Source organism: Polypterus senegalus, chromosome 5, assembly GCF_016835505.1.
Source record: "Polypterus senegalus isolate Bchr_013 chromosome 5, ASM1683550v1, whole genome shotgun sequence".
NCBI lineage: Eukaryota > Metazoa > Chordata > Cladistia > Polypteriformes > Polypteridae > Polypterus > Polypterus senegalus.
The window spans coordinates 129,474,422-129,492,256 of record NC_053158.1 but is presented as its reverse complement, the minus strand read 5'-3'; the positions used below and the strand labels follow the sequence as shown (position 1 = coordinate 129,492,256).

Here is a 17,835-nt window from a genome sequence, read left to right as displayed (position 1 = left end):
CTAACATTTAATAGTGCCATATTTAATGTTTGGAGGTGCAGAGATGAGTACTATATGCGTTATTGATATTTGGAATAGGAACTAAATTATTTTATTAGCGCTCTGTGTGTATTTTTGTTTAATCTGTGATCTGTTTTTATAGTTTTAATACATTGTTCCTCTAAAATAGTAATTTTAATTAGATTATTGGAGTTTATGCCATATTTCCTAGATTTTCTACGTGCATTGAGATTGCTTATTACAGTATTAATGTTGTGCACTTTAACGGAAGATTCTATTAAACACTTATCATGTCCTAGCACAACAGTATCATTTCGGAAGGGTTAAGAGCAGAGATAGATAGTCAAGAAAACGAATTACCTTGATATGTTTTCGAGAGGACCCGGCGCGAAACTGTTGGATGCAGGCCATCACGCTTGAAGAACGGCCTTTCCAAAAGAGATTCCAATTGTTGATGAAACCGATCCTTGCTTCTTGCAGAAATCCTGTAGCCAGTTGTTCAATCCTAGCAGACGACTGTAGTACTCGTTGGATCGTCTGACCAGAGGTAGTGGACCCGAAATGAAGATCTTTGCCGATGGGGTCCTCTCCTTCGTGTCTTTAATCAAAGCTGCGAAGTCAGCCTTCAGGATTTCTGATTGTCGGTGCCTTATTTCATTTATTCCGGCATGCAAAACGATTTCTCCAACTGCCCTCTCCTTGTGCTTCTCGTAGATTGCCGGCACACATCTCATCACATCTCGGACACGAGCACCGGGAAAACAAGAAACAAACGATTTTCCATTAGGGCATGCGATATTAAGGTTTCTAACAATAGAATCACCTACCACTATTACATCACCAGGGGCTGAAGGCGAACTGGGGATGTGGAGAGGGTCGAACCGGTTCTGAGTTAGGACACTCGCCTGTGCCGATGGAGGTGCTCTGGCTTTGAACCCCTGCCTGCATAGCTGAAATCCACAAGGTCATCAGCGGTGTCGCTCCTACGAGACATGGGGGTGAGGTCGGCACAACGCGGGGTTGATGTTACGCCGATTACAGATGCCGAGGACAGTTTATCCAGTAGCAAAGCCTTCAGATCTCTAAGGTACCTCCGTCGGGACAGGGGTTTCTGAACCTGTTCGTCGAGTGCCTGGAGTTCTTCAACTACGATTGCAATGCAATTTACCCCACTGTTGGCCATTGTCTACCTCTAATTCGTGCCCTAGGAGGAAAGAGAGAGAGAGAGAGGTTAGAGGTTAGAAGTCCAATTCCAATGTTAGTTCCTGGTTTGCTCTGGGCCTCCAGAAAGACACCCTTGGGTATTTAAAAATACCATTATTGCTTTTGAGTGAGTTATAGGTTTTTTGCAAACATAAACAACTTTGAAATGTAGCAGTGTCCTGCACCATGAAACCTTGGCATAATTGGCTACAGATATTTTTTCCTTTTAGGGTTTATTTATTTTTATTAACATGTAGTTTTTGTCACATTTGGTTAGTTTTACTTTACTCACCAAATATGCCCACATAAACAGTTTCGCAAGTGTAAAAACAGTTTTCTTTATAGTTGTCAAATTGTATATCATTCATGTTATACTTGTCAACTGATGTCATCTGATCTCATTTCTTACTTAACCCTTCAACAGGTTTAAGAACATATTTAATTTCAAAAACCCTTTCTTTTTTTAATTCTCTTTGCAAGCAGTAAAATCACTGCACATATACACTTTTTTTATATTTATTTTTAGATATGTACTTATGCAGAGCATATGGCATCTGCTCAGTTTGAAAGTGTTTTTTTGTTTCAGAGAATTCTTTCTTTGCTTATTTTTGAAGTCCTTACATGAACTATGTCAATAACAATAACAGCAGAAACAGAGATGAAAGTTTTTCAATATATATTTATACTGCATTTCTATAAGTATACCATTTTCTTTATTAATTGACCAATTTTAAAAGCTTTTTTTTTCTTTGGAATTGTTTCAATTTCATTATTTGCACTTTTACTTTTAAAGCTTCATTAAAAGCAATATTTGGAATTACCATTTCTTCAAGATTGCATTGAATTTTGATTCTGCTTTTTGAGACGCATTGTGACAACGCAACATGTAACTGCCCGTGAATGAATGTTGTTTCTGTTTCTCTAATAAATAATCTGACTTTTTCTAATTTTTGTCCCTGTGATTTGTTAATTGTCATAGCAAAAGCTATTCTCACGGGAAACTGTAAACATTTTAATACGAATGGCATATCAAGATCTACTTTGGTGTCTAATGTTATTCGCGGAATATATACATTACCTTTCTTGTCACCTGTTAAAATTTGCATTGCTTCTCCATGATCCATAAGTATACACCTGCCCGAATTGTGTTTCCTTTGAACTTTAACTCGTCGTTGCTTTAACTGTTGCGGGACCACAGATTCTCATAACATATGGTTCATTATTGTGTAAATCTACGTTTTGTGCATTGAATGATGGCGAAAAGACTTTGTTTTCTGCTCTTTGCCTTTTATTTCTGACCTTGCTTTATCCTGCTATTTTTTCAATTACACCTGGTCCTGATGATTAATTTCCTTTTGTTTGTGCTAATGTACTCTTTACTAACTTTTTTTTTTGATACTGTAGCAACTGACGTAATAAAGTGTCACACAAGTTTTACTTGACCAATCGCCGACTTCGTATTCCCAAACACAACTTTCTAGCACCATCTCCAACCCCTCATCCCCCGGGTCTCACCCCCCGCCCTTACCGTATCAATCAACACCCCTCTTTCAGTCTTCCGTGCTGTACTCCACTCTCCCTCATTCAGACCTAACAATCACCTAAAATAAAATAGGCTTCAACCTGGCTGGGACACTACAATACTTTCGCATTTTACTGCTTTCATATTCTTTACCTTTCTCTGAATACTGTATGTATTGCACCATCGTTTGTTTGAGCCTTTCGAACACCACTGCTTTCATAATCTCTTATCTGCCTTTTTTTTTTTTTCCTCTCCCAACGCTTTTGGGTCTCTTTTCTCTGTGCTGCTCTTTCTTCTTTGCTTAGTCGTTGATGTTTCATCTAGAATATATTGTCCTTATACTCTTTATATGTGCTGAGAGCACAGGATCTTTGTGTGCTACGTACCTTTGCATGACTGAGTGTTTTGCTGGCCATGCACTTATTTGATATTGTTTGTGTCTCACAGGTCTTTTAAGTGTCTTCCGAGAGCTTCCGAGAAGGTCACATCTCGTCGCCCTGCTTTTCCTTTCCAGGATTTTTTTTTTACAATATAGAGACATAATCAAGATTGCAGTCTGCAGCAGGGCTGGGTATCAGCACTGGTGCCCCAATTCGATTCGGATTCACAGTGCTCCGATTCAATGTGATTATATTTTAAAGTGGTGGCTTTTCTGGAAATTACTTAATCATGCATAGACAGCATTAATATAATTTGACAAAATTCAGTAACACTTTATTTGAAGGGTGTGTACATAGTGACATCATACTATATGCATAAGTATGAAATGACATTTAAGAAGAAATACTTGATTAGTAACACAAGTACAGTCATTCCTCACCTATCGCGGGGGTTATGTTCCAGAGCCCCCCAGCGATAGGTGAAAATCTGCGAAATAGCGACCTATGTTTATTTTATTATTTATATATATTTTAAGGCCTTATAAATCCTTCCCACACTCTTATAAACACTTCCAATGCTCTTAAACACTTTCTACACTCTTAAACCTACGTAATTTTAACAACATATAACATTCTATATGGGTACTCCCCATTAAAGTATACAGTACTACAACTTGAATGATGAAGATGATGAATTAGCTGTGCAGTACTGATGACAATGAAGGTGATGATGATGAGATGAGTGTACTGCACAGCCAAGAAGATCATTACAGCTCTTCTGAAGGCACCACTTCATCAGGCGCTTCATCGGGTGGTACAGTATCTTTGCCCTCGTCTGTAACTCCTGTTTTTGCTAAAGGCGTAGGCGTAGCTGATCTCTTCGTCCGAGTGATGAACATAGTTATGGGGAGTTGCTGGCACTGCTTTTTCTTCTGAGCGAGAAGGTTTTTATAAACTGACATGCCACTCTCAATTTGTATTTACAAACTGCAACGAACGAAACATCTGGGGGTCCCATTCTTCAGCCACTCGCTGAAGTTCTTTGGCCATTCTGACCATGGTTGCAAGACGATTGAGTGTTAGGCCAACCTCCTCCTCCTCTTCACCCCGTAGTTCCTCTTGTTTCACATCCTCTTCTTCGCTTGCTGACTTCGTCATCTCCGTCAGGTCTTCGTCCGTCAACAGTTGTTAGTGGGCATCAATCAGGTCATTCACGTCATCAGGAGTCATATCATTGAAGTCATCTCCTCCCAGTAGTTTTGGCAGCTTCACGGCCTTATCTACTGCAGAGTGATGGACTTCATCAGGAGAGAATCCCTTGTAATTGTGGACCACTTCTGACCACAGATTTTTCCAGCTGGCATTTAAAGTTTCACTCTTCATCTCCTTTATGGCCTTCTGAATATTTATGAGACACGATGCAATTGTGTAGTCACGGCAGTATGCCTTTAGCGAAGTCTTCATCCGAGTCCATAGCTTCGAGGCTTTCAATTCGAGGCCTTTCTCTGCCAGATAAAGCTCAACCTCTGGGATAAAGCACTGGTGGAACCAATCAGTTGTGAGGAGTTTTGTGATCCAGGCCTTGGGGTTGTGCACCCAGTACACAGGCAACACATTCTTATTCTTGTTTATTAGGGCCCTTGGGTTTTTTGATTTATAAATAAGCCCTGGCTTTATGATAAAGCCCCCAGCATTCCCACACATATTCAAAGTTACTCTATCTTTTTGGGCCTTAAAACCAGGGGCTTTGGCTTCATAATAAAAGTGTGAGACGGCATCTGTTTCCAAAATAAGCCCGTCTCATCCATGTTGAAAACTTGCTCAGGTTTATAGCCCCCTTCCTCGATGATGGCTTTGAACATGTGCACGTACTCCTTGGCTCCGGCTTGATCCGCAGAGGCAGCTTCTCCATGCAGAGAAAGAAACACTGTTGAGTCCATAGCGTGGATTTGTCAAACCAGCCCTTGCTGGCACTGAATGGAGTTGGTCTGGTGGGAGAAGCACTCAACGGTCCTGCTTCTGCGTCGTCGTCCTCATCTTCATCCTCGTCACCGTCGTGAACACCCCTGCTTTCTGCAAAACTATCATAAAGTTTCTTGGCCTTCGTCCAGATGGTGTTGGTCTCCAGCGAGATATTCTTCTTCCTGTAGTCATTGATCCACAGGGCCAATGTAGACTCCAGCCGAACAATGACCTTAAAAAGTTACAATTTGTGACACAGCACTGCCCACATTAAAGCATCAGTACTAATACCTTAATTAAATCTAAAAGTACAGTATACATGTACCATGTAATGTCAGCTCAGTTAATAGCATTGATTGCATGATATACATCTGCTTAATCTGTTATTGCAAAAGTGCTGTCAGCAAACAAGCTATATCTGTTTGAAAATAAGGCTGAAATTGCTAGAATTCTACCTTCTTTCATATATATAGGTAACATTTTTTAAAGTCTGAATTCTGACCTAATTTTAAATTTTGTGTGTGTGGTGGGGAGGGGTGTCTCTTTGAGATTGAAAAATCCTCCATGGCTCAAATTTTCAAACTATTTAGCTCCAACTTCTAAAGAAACATGTGGCATATTTTGACTTGAGCACCTTTTCATTGAAGATTGGTGAAGCTACCTGCCATTCACTGACAACAAAGCATCTGCAACTGACAGTCAGTTATGGCCAGTGAAATCCATGGAATAAGTAACTGACAAAATGATGAGGCTTTGTACTCACTAGATTAGAAAGCTGACTGATGGACGAAATGACCAGTGGAATCCACAGATTTGGGTAACAGAAGCAAGGGTACTTCACACATGCACAGATTAATGCTCAACTCTAACTGTATGGTTTTAAATACTATTTAATAAATATTCTGCCAATTGCATGCTCACATTTACATTATGCACATAGAGTAGCATGGTGAAAATTAAAATTACAAAACCTAGTTTTTGCTGGGAGGTTATCCACTCCCTTACATGTGAAGACAAATGCAAGTTTATAACATCTACTATTTCACTGTCTATTTGAATTCTTCTATACTATTCCTACTTCACCTCCTCTTTGACTATTCTTTTTATACTGAAATACTGAAAGAGTCTCTTTAGGTCATCTTTAATCTTATCTGCAATTTTTCTCTGTAACTGCCTTTTAGCTTTCCTAATATTCTTCTTAACGATTGTCCTCCTGCTCTCATACTCCCTATGATCAGTATGAGTTATTACTTTTGTATGCCTTATAACTGTTTTTTTTTTTTCCTTTGCAGCTCCTTTTTTATCATCTTACTTACCTACTACAGATTTTTTTTATTATTATTTGCTACTAACTCCAATTTTTGGGGATGTTCTAGTCCTGCATTATTTGTAAAATGTTTTAAAACCTGTTCCACTGATCCTTCAAGGTCTCCATGCTTAAAAGCTTATCTCAGTTCATCTGTTTTAGACTTCTTCCCTACGAAAGTTAAACGTAACAGTTTAGTTTTTGCATACACACTTAACATGAGAATTGTATTATATTACTAGCAAAATACCCGCGCTTCTCAACGGCGAAGTACTGCATTAAAATTTTTATTAAGAAGAAAATTGAACCTTTTTAAACTGAGGAAAAATATGCCAATAATTATTTGTTAAGGATCTCTTTGTATACCACATGGTCATATTACAACCAGAGAGCCAAACTGACAAAGCTGTGCGCTGAGCTTACTCTTGAGCATGTAACTTACAGTTAGCCATGTGAACAGTAATCTTGTTTCAAATCTCACAGCTTGGATTGCTGCTGTCATAATCGGTTTGAGTTTCATGGTTTGTTTCAATTACAACAGTATTTGCAGGATTTGTTGTGTTGAAGTGACATTTGGCATCTGTCAAGCGTTGTAAGCACACAAACGGTTTCATCGATAAAATCACATCCAGCTTTTGAGAGTTTAAACATTCCTAAACATCAAAGTGTCCAAAACTGAAATCGTCTCCTGTGAATCTAAGATGTTTAAGAGGCATTGGTGGTTGTCGAAAGGTGTAAAATATTTGGCCATTTCGGTACACTTGAAAGCGACAACCGAACAATTCAGCAGCAGCCATCAACTCACATGCAGAACCATAGGTGAAGGGCTCCTGTGTAGTATAATTATCTCCTGTCTTGTCATCAGTCCACACCTTGAACCTGTCCCAGTCATTCAATACATAAGACAGAATGTTCTTCCGGATATCAAGAGTGAGCCTGATATGGCCGTGCAATATGTAACAAAGAGAATGGAATAGGTAGGTGCCATCTCCGGGCATGGAAACCACTCGTTTAATGACAGTTCTTTGATCGATAGTGATCATCTCGATAGACCTGGTAATGGGGGTTGGAATGATAAAGGAAATGGGTACCTGAGCAATGTAAAGTAAGTGTAAAATACCTATACAATAACTATAATTGTAATAAACAAACAATAAAACAGAGGAGAAGCCGTGCATTAAACAAAAAGGCTGTAGTTATCAGTAGGGAGACGTGAATCCCGTAGTGAAGCAAGGAAGGGAATCTAGAGACCGGAGCGACGGACGGTTTTATATAGGCAGGCAGCCAACAACGTGGGAGGCATTGGGATGGGGGACCCAACGCCACCTCACACGGTGACCGAGGTGCAGGCTATGAACGTATATATGTACGTAAGTACTGTTCAGTTAGTGTTGGGAACCCATGTACCAAATTTCTTGAAGATGGGCCCATAAGTAACAAAGACTGTTAAAAAGTTCAATATGGCGGCCGACAGTGGCATCATACCACCGAAATAAGTACGTACATTGGTTTCGGTTAGCTCAGGGAAGCCACCTACCAATTTCGTGAAATAAGAAAGTTCAACATGGTGGACGTTGTTGACCGTTATGACCCTTGCGCGTAGAATTTCGAAATGAATCCTGCTTAACTTTTTTAAGTAAGCTTTAAGGAATAAGCCTGCCAAATTTCAGCTTTCTACCTACATGGGAAGTTGGAGAATTAGTGATGAGTCAGTAAGTGAGTGAGTCAGTCAGTCAGTCAGTCAGTCTGTCAGTCGGTGAGGGCTTTGCCTTTTATTAGTATAGATGATCATTTGTTCCCAGCAGTTCAATTTACCTCTACACCCTCAGTTCTGTCCTGATTATTACACTAAATCTAGTCGGGCTTCCTTCCACATTGTTGCTTTAACGTACTTTGTTTAAAAAAAAAAAAAAAGTAACTGATTATGTCTAAAAACTCCTGTAATCCACCATTTACAAAGTTAGCTCTGTTAATATCTGGGTAGTTATGGTATCCCTCTGACTATAATCATCTCCCTGTAAACTTGCCTGTTTACTATACAGGTAGTCCCCAAATTACGGACATTCAACATACGACTTACGAACGGGGCCAGAGCTGCTCCTTCATCTGTCTGGGGGACACGATGCAGGCTCCTCAGTAACTGCCGCTCTGTCATCTCCGGCCTGGGGACGTGGTAAGTGGTGGCTGGACGGAGGCTGGAGGTGGGACGGTTTCACTGCTCGCACAGTGTAGTGTCCCTGGGGCGGCTCCGGTTGATGAATGGGGTGTGCAGGACAGAGTCTTGATGGGGCGGAGGGGGGCGTTTGCTGCCCGCCCACCACACTGCCACAGCTAATGCTCGAGGCTGGATGGGTTGGGAGGGCATTTCACTGCCCGCCCAACACACAGCCTTGCATTGTCCCTGGAACGGCTGCCCCGTTCGTTCTTGTTGGGCGGCTGGTAATGCTGCAAGCAGTGACCCGGTTGGGGCTGAATGGAGGCCATTGAGGGTGAAAGGGGCGGCGGGGGGCAGCATTGTAGTGTGCTTCGGGTGGCTGCCTGTTGAATGGGGGGCGGTTGTGGGAGATTCACTACCCGCCTTTGGCCGCACCCTGTTTGTTCTCGGTGGGCTGACGCTGCAGGCAGCATACTGTATGCAAGTGGAGGTGACTGTGTGGTGGGCGGTTGGTGAACCACCCCTCACTGCCCCCATTCATTCTCCATAGCAAGCCTGCTTGTATTGTTTCGTACATAGCAGGAAGTTGTCTCTTGTTCAGTACACCAGGCGTGCTGACGAGGGGTGCCTTCCTGCTATGATAGTGTGTACAGTGCTGTGCAGAAGAACTCGTCTTAACCTTTTGTCTTCACCTTTCAAGAATGTCTCTGAAACACAAATCTGATGCAAGTGCTGGTGATACAGTAAAGAAGAGAAAAAACATCACCATGGAAAATAAAGTAGAAATAATAAAAAGGTCAGAGGAAGGTGAAACTCCATCTTTCATTGGCAGAGCACTTGGTTACAGTCGGTCAACAATAGCATTTATTAAAATAATGTACCTATTCCAACTTACATACAAATTCAACTTAAAAACAAACCTACAGTCCCTATCTCGTACGTAACCCAGGGACTGCCTGTAATTAAAAAGATGTGTTTTGAAATTATGTCTGCATTGAAGGGTCTACAGCATGCTCCTAAAATAAAGCCTCTTTCCCTGTTGCTTTACAGAACAATTCAGATATCCTCTCTAAGATGTGGTTCATCCATTAAGTCAAGCAAATTTTAATGTATTGTTTATTTCACTTTAGCACTTGTTTGGGTTAAAATTTGCATTACCGTGCCTACTTGTTGTACCCTATTGTTCATCTCCTCATGTACATTTCTAAACCTAAACACCCTGTCTCCCCATTCCCTAGTTTAAGAATTGCTCAACTAACCTACTCATATGCCTCCCCCATACATTGGCGCCCCTGTGGTTTAGATGTACAGTAAACTGTTACAGCGGAACAGGTCCCTTTTGCTCCAAAAGGTATCCCAATTGCATGTAAACCTATACTCTTCTATCCTGTACTAAAATTTGAACCACAAATTAAGCCTTCTGATCTTTTCAGTCTTACCTGGACTGGAGTGTAGCACAGCTAGAACTTCAGAGAAGACTGTCTTGTCAGTTATGTTTCTAAGCCTGGGTCCTAACTCTTTAAATAAACAAACTGACAGACTACCCTAATTTGTTCCAACATGGACATTGGCAGCTGGATCTATCCCCACTCTGGCCAAGAGGCTATCAACTTTTCTAGGGAGGTCTCTTGCCTGTGCAACTGAAAGGCAACACTGTGTGATACAATGTCTCTGGATGAAACCTATGCTTCAGTCCCCCTAATAATTTCACAGCCTCTCTCTTTCTGGGGACTGATTTTATAGTTGGCCCTTTGGCACTCCTCATGCTTGCCTACCACCTCAAGAGTCTTCAGAGACACTGTCCTGCTTTGCAAGGAACAGAGAACGTTTCAAACTTCCAATTCTGGGATTGATTCCTCCTGTGCACCCTTTGACTTGCGACTTTGACCCAAATATCTCTACCTGTCTGGTCTAGGGTCTCCTCTTGCACCACCTTAGTGGTGCATGCTATCTCTCTAAACCACTTGTGGGCCAGGTCTGCCAGTCCTCTATTACAACGCAGGCTGGTCATCTCCTCCTCTAGTTTGGTGACCCTGAGCTCGAAATGCTGGATCAGCCTGCATCTCCTGCAGATGTAGCCTTCAAGGAAGGACTGACTCAGCCTTTTTTTTTTTTTAAATTAAAACGATAAATTAGTAAAATTTAATCAGTCAATAGAATAAAGAACTACTTCATCTATTTAATACCTTCTGCCTCCTTAAGCTTCTGCAATTTGTATTTTAATTCACTCTCACACAGTAGCACAACAAACTTCTTCCAGTTCAACTTGTAAGGATGATGTCAGAATGTCTCTTTTTAGTTTTTGTTAACGTAAGTAACACTGCCTGAATATGTAAGCTGGAGCTGGGTTAGATTCATGTGATAACAGAGCATACTATTGACTGTAGGTACTGTATTAATAATTTTTGGAAATATCCTTTAAGATGTAGTCTTTGTCCGTTACCAGCATCTGAAATTGTAAAGCCCACAATAACTGCATTGCAGAAGAGCTGGAAACTTTTTTCCTTTGTACACTTTGACATTAATAACTTTAATTGTCAAACCATGTATCATGCATATGTAAAGTAGAAAGTTCATTACTTGAAAAATAGTTGAATTTCACTTATTTTTACTCAGTGCCTGAAGTTTATATGGATTCTTTTTTTTCTGTAATTGCAAATAAGGAACACTTTTTAAAACCACAGTGCTTTAAATACTTTTGTCATAGTTTTCCCCACTAGATGGCTTGATAACTTCATGACAAGTACAAGAAGGTGGGTTTTAGCCATTGTGAAAGCCACCAATCAATTGCTTTAGGCCGAATCCTATTACTGAATGTTGTCACTTTGAAAATTCTTTGTTGTTTAACATTTAGTAACATAATTTCTGTGCCACCAAAGAACTTTACTGCTGTCTGCATGTTTTTTAATCTTTGTTCAAGAAATACAACTCTTTTCCTTCTACTATTTATAAGGATAGTTTTCTGTTCTACAGATTTTTGAGCAATCTAATATTTTGTTGTTCAGTTATACAGAATTTGTATTCATTGTTTATTGCCTTTTTTTTCCTTTACCTAGGCAAATGAAGTCCTTTTGTTTAACAAAAAGTTGACTGCTCATGAAGCATGTAACCTAGGATTGGTCACAGAAGTCTTCCCTGACAGCACCTTTCAGAAGGAGGCATGGGCCAGAGTCAAAGCTTATGCAACTCTTCCAAAAAATGTAGGTCTCAAACTATATTTCAAAATAATGTGAATGAATATTTGTTGTTTTTTTTTAACTGATGCATGTTCTATGCCATCTTTGATAGCTCATTTAACAGTATGAGGGCACAAAACCAAAAGTACATCGTTAATAATAAGTAGTTCTCTTACAGCAGATTATTGTTGGCTATATTCTTATCCACTGAAAAAAAATTACAAATTTTCCAAGTGAATTTAATTTAAATTTATTTTTTCTGTGTGCGTATATATATATATATATATATATATATATATATATATATATATATATATATATATATATATATGATGCAAAGCCAAGTTTGTTTTATATATTCTTCTTTTTTTCCTCTGAAACCTGTAAATTTATACTTAATTTGGCACAAAGGAGAAAAAATACAAATTATGATTTAAGATTTAAGAATATTGAGTTTTCTTGTGTACATAAAGTCTGCCTAGTGTAAAAATCCCATGGTGTTGCATAAGCTTTTTAAAGTACACTAAACACTTATAGAGTAAACTGTAAACTGTTATCCCAAAAGGCCATGCATAAAGTCCAGGCCAAAATGATCTGTAATTCTGTCTCCACATTATAGTTTTTAAAAAACTAAAAAAAAACACACATTAAAGCAAATGGTGTGTGTAATGTATATTTACATTGCTGAATTTGAATATTTCTTATATACCATCTAGAAACCTCACAGTCCTCGTCTGAGTGCAGCAGATGTAGCTCTGTTTTCAAATAAATTTTTTGTCCGATTTCCAGCAGTGGTACTCAGTTATTTGCACGTTGTTCTCCACAGTGCTTTACACTGGTATTCTATTTCTTAGCAAATAACATGCTAAATTTCCTTTGCTACTGTAACACAAACTAGTCTAAATAATATAAGTAAGTTAGTAATGGCTGTATGTTCTCATTTATTTACAGAAATAATATACATTTTGCTCTTAGTTAGGGGAGAGGATAAGTTTCACAATGTCTACCATCAGGAGTAGTCACAGATTACTGATGGTTTATCCCTGGTGTTTTACAGTGGGAGAAACAACTATTTGATTCCCCTGCTGAATTTGTTAGTTTGCTCACCTACAAAGAAATGAACACTCTAATTTTATGGTAGTTTCATTTTAATGGAGAGAAACAGAATATTAGGCAAAAATCCAGAAAAAACACATTACATAAAAGTTGTATATTGATTTGCATGTCATTGAGAGATACAAGTATTTGATCTCCTACAACCCACCCAGAATTTTGGCTCCTATAGATTACAATCAATCAATTTCAGATACTCTATGTGTGTGTAAAGCACACCTGTCAACAGAATCAATTTCTGAGATAAGCAGGGGATCAAATACTTATTTCCCCCACTGTAACTTTCAGTTCACACACTTTTCAACCAGAAATTTGTAATTAATCATTTCAACCTTTTTTAGCCATTAATAGCAGTTTATGCAATAAAGATTCATATAGGTTGGCTGATTGACGATCACTTCAATATCATCACTAAACACTGAAAAATAAATGTGTATGGGAGATAGGTAAAGTTTCTTTAAAAGTATTTTATCTACTAAGTTATACCGTATTTCATGAATCTTATCTCATAGGTTTGATATGTGCACATTAGACCCAACAAATATATTTAATAAACCTTAATAATAGACTCAGTGAAAAAATACACTTGAATATCTAGTAAATTAGAATACCATAGCTAAATACGAATCCTATATTGGGATGATTCAGTGCTTTAGCAGCAGCATTTAACATTCTTTATGAAGTAATATATAAAGAGAGACTCGGTAGCCTAGGTGGGAGATGCATTTTGGCACTTTAACCTTTACATAAACGCTTAAAAATTGGTAAAGATTGGTAGGACTGAAAATGTGACTGTGGACATTTAGAAGTTCAGTTATGAAGTTAATTATATTAATATTTGTTGGATCTAAGCTTTATTTTAAAGTTGGAACATGTTTTTGCTGTACATTTTTTCCAAATACAGTATAATGTAAAATTATACATAAGTTAATGTTTATTAACCGCTGTGATAAAATGTGTTCTTTTAAGTAATTATTACTATTGATGAAAATTCTTTTCATTTTCAGTCACTGGCTTATTCAAAGCAGCTAATCAGAGAAGTAGAGAAGGAAAAACTTCATAAAGTGAATACCCAAGAGTGTGAAAGACTGGTGGAAAGGTGGACTTCTGATGAATGTTTCAATGCTATCATGAGCTTCTTTCAAAATAAAGCTAAACTGTAATTGGAAAAATGTTTGTAACTGCTTTATGCAGTGCTTTATATTACTATGGAGAAAATATTGATTGTAAATAATTAGGTGTTTTCAATCAGAAGGAAGAACTATAGCTATTTCCCTTAATGATACACATTTTTGTGCTTTATGTGTCTTCTGAATAACCTGACTAATTAACAACTATGATATAACTGAATAAAAGTAGCCATTAGGCTTTTGATTACTGTTAGGCTACTGCTATAATTGGTTCATTTTTACATCCAAATTGTAATACATTAATACAATGAATGTTGCTAAGCCATGCACCTTAATACAAAGCTAGCTGTAATGGGAGTGCATTTTCCAAAAGTATTACAACACCAGCAACCTCAATCATTATTTTACAACTGTTTCTCAAAACCCATCTTAACTAAAGAAATCCATTAAATCCTTCTATGTACTTTACAACTTACTCATTAATCACCAAGTGTCTCTTAAACTGGCTGCCTTTTGCACAAAACATAATTACAGACGCAGAATGCATTAAATTCATAACACAATGGTTCTCTGAACATTTTAAAATTTACACTTAAGATTATATTTTAATGATGAATAAAATCCTAAGCCTAAAAGTGCAACGATTTTATGTGACATTTTTATGTCACACTTTAAACTGGGCTTATTTTAAAACCTACATATATGTTTGGTATCATTCTTTTCAGAATTTATCGAACTTTAATGTGATTTTGTTAGATTTTCAGATTCTTATTCCGTTTTTAAATTATAAACTAAAAAACATCAAGAACTCACATCCCGTGAGATGAGACTTTGTGCCAAAAGATTTAATCACGCCCAGGGCTGGAAATAAAAGAGAGAGAGTAGGATATCTGCTGGCTTTTAAATGTTTGAAACGGCGTGCGAGATGCAGATCACGTGGTACAGCAGCAGCTGATCAAGCAAAGAGGAGGTTAAAAAAAAAACAACTGTTTGCTTCCCATTGTATCACTGTTTAAGAGGGGGTTCCAAAGGAGCAACTGCATCTCCTTGGGGTGCGTTCAGCCCCCCTCTTCACAACACGAGCGGCAGAGATGCAAAGTGGCTGGTGCATAGCACAAGCCGGGGGGTTGGGGTTGGCAAGCAAGCGAGCATGGGGAACCCTTTCGGTATTTACATAATTTAATCTGTTAATTACACATTTGTAAATTAATATGTCTGCATTATTTAAAAGTTTGAGTATTTTGCAGCTATAGTTTTACTTTCACAGATGTTTTCTGTGTTGCAATTTAATTTTGAGATGAGCAGGAAGAAAGAAAAAGGATGGGCAGAAATTAGAGGGGTTGATACTCTGCCAGTCAAAAGTTTTATAACACCTCAGCTTTTTTTTTTTTTAATTTAATCATTTGAAATGCAATGAATTAACTAAATTGGTGAAAAGATTAGCAGTATTAAATTAAAAGTTTAGGTTAGCAAAAGCTAAAAAAAGTTTTTTTTTAGAATATTATAAATGGGCGTTTGCCATTGTTTATTTATTCTATGCCTTGATTTCATGAAACATTAAGACAATAAACTTCATGCATTTCTATAAAAACTGAATAAAATTGAACTGTTCTGAAACTCTTGACTGGAAGTGTATGTTTAAGGAAAGATAGTATAGCTGCAGTAAAGAAAACCTAATAAGACAAATATCACTTGAATTCTGTGATGATGTCTCTGATCACCACCTTACAAATCTAATGCTCGCACATTATTTAGCTAAAAGCTTAGTCACGTGTGCCATAAATGTTCTCTTCATTGAATCTATAGGTGATTTTGCAGTTACTAAGGATTTTTTCCGGATATTTGTGGGAAAATGCCCAGAAGTACACATGATGTCTACATCTGAGCCATTTTGACAATACAGTATGTCAAAAGGAAAGTAATTGTGAGTTTAGTGTTGATCAGCTTCAGGGTGATGGTGAATATCTCCGATATGCGTACCTATCAACATGTAAATTCACAGGCTAATGAAACACTAAATTTGGGTTTATGCATAACAAGAAAGTGCAGCTTTGATTTGCAACCAATGTCTGTGATTTTTGTTTGCATTTGACTTGTATAATGTGATATGAAGTAAACAAAACACAATGAAATAAACACCTGGACACCTATTTTTTCCAAGTTTATTTCACCTCACTGAAAGTTCAAAACCTTTTCAATCATTAGATTAGCAGTATTGTCAGTTGATTTGTTTTTTCAATTGACTAGTGATGGTTTTAGGCTGGCGATTCAGGGGCAGAGTTAACAAAGCAGTATCTATTACTCTGTCGTAAAGTAGTCAGTTAAGAGGGGTTTTGTAGAAACACAAAAAAGTTGCAATGCAAGCAGGTAACATCAGATAAGTTACCCTTTAATTCCTTATGCATTAAGGGGATTTTAGCATTATTGTGCCTAAATTACATACCCAGCGAATCGCCTCATGCATGAGTGGTTCATTTCTAAGGTTCATAATTTTCAGGAAATGCATTCCTGCTTTGTTGGTTGCCAACCTAGTTCCAAAAGGAACACTTCCTGTTTAAATATGTCATTTTAACATCAGACATTCTTTCCAGATCATTTCTTTGTATGTCACAATGACATAATAGTACTTCTTTTTTTTTTAATACTTTTTAAATAAATGTTCTTCAATGTCCTTAGCCTGTCTTTGTGTTTTTTTGTTAATGGTAATAGTACATTCCAGTGCATGAAGTGTATTTGGCATGTTTTCTTGAAAAATCACTTTGTCTTTCAATTTGCATAAAGTGTTTCTTGAACCAGTGACTCATTTTCATTCCAAAACAAAATATTTCTTTTCATTAACCTTTAAAAAAACAGTAATTTAAGGTAAGTTGTTGCAGTGGAAGACTGGCTGCTAGCCCTAGCCTTGCCTTTAGTTAACAGTTTTAAATAATGCTATGCAGCCTAGTATGATTTGCAACTGGACTCAAAACTGGGAGCCACTAATTTATAACTGATATGTCTTATCAAATGAATTAATTTAACATTAAAGGACCTACATTACACAACCTCCCCCCTCAACTAGGGCTGGGCAATATGGCAAACAAATAAAATCTTTTCTTTATATATTTATGGATGGGTTTATTATTTATTTACAATTTAAGTATTTTAACACAAAGAAAGTTGTCCTTAACAAAGGTTGTTCTCACTTTGCAAACTTAAAGTATAACTTCATCCTTCCCAGAAATTCAAAAACATATTTATCATCAATGAGATAAGTTGCAGAATAATAAAACATCCTTTTTCTGTGGACTTTTCTGTGCTAATCCTTACAAGTCCAGAAGAAACTTGTGAAATATGAAATGTCTCATTTATTAAAGCACTTGGCTCTTACATAGTCAAACAAGTCAGGTCATGTACTGGTACATCCACCACACGATGAAACGGCTCAAGATCCCAGTTGGCAACCCTCCAGGCAGGCAAGCGGTCCGGTCCCACCCTCTGGAAATAACCATCCCTCTGCAGTGACCAGGTGTTACGTGGTTGTCCCCTTGGTCCTGTTCATCCACTCAGGTCCTCAACAATGAGGATGCTGTGAGCCGGTTCACCCTCAGGGTATCATGACACATGGCTGCAGTGCCATAACTGACACTCCCTCACAATACAGGTAACATACCTCATTCAGGACTCAGTGAGCAAACCACTTGTACTTAAGGATTCTCTGAAGAGAGACAGTACTTAAGGATTCCAGTCTTTGTTTCGGGTCACTGTATAGCATCCATGTCTTGCAACCATATAACAAAACGGTAAAACACTACGACTGTAAAGACTTGGACTTTTGTCCTTTTGCAAAGACATAAGGTGTGCCCCATACCCTTTCTAGTGACCTCATGACCCACCATGCTCTACCAA

General features: G+C 38.1%; 1 protein-coding gene across 2 annotated transcripts in view; it reads left to right on the top strand.

Moving 5' to 3' along the window:
• Nucleotides 1-14,200, top strand: part of eci2 (enoyl-CoA delta isomerase 2) — a 68,194-nt gene extending 53,994 nt beyond the window's left edge. The window contains exons 9-10 of one of the 2 annotated variants that reach the window (XM_039753354.1): nt 11,585-11,728; nt 13,825-14,200. In XM_039753354.1, coding sequence (XP_039609288.1) covers nt 11,585-11,728; nt 13,825-13,980 — 300 coding nt within the window. In that variant the 3' untranslated portion in view covers nt 13,981-14,200. Of the gene's footprint in view, nt 1-11,584; nt 11,729-13,824 lie in introns of those variants that run through there. The other variant, XM_039753355.1, reaches the window with a different exon arrangement.
• The last annotated feature ends 3,635 nt before the right edge of the window (nt 14,201-17,835 follow it).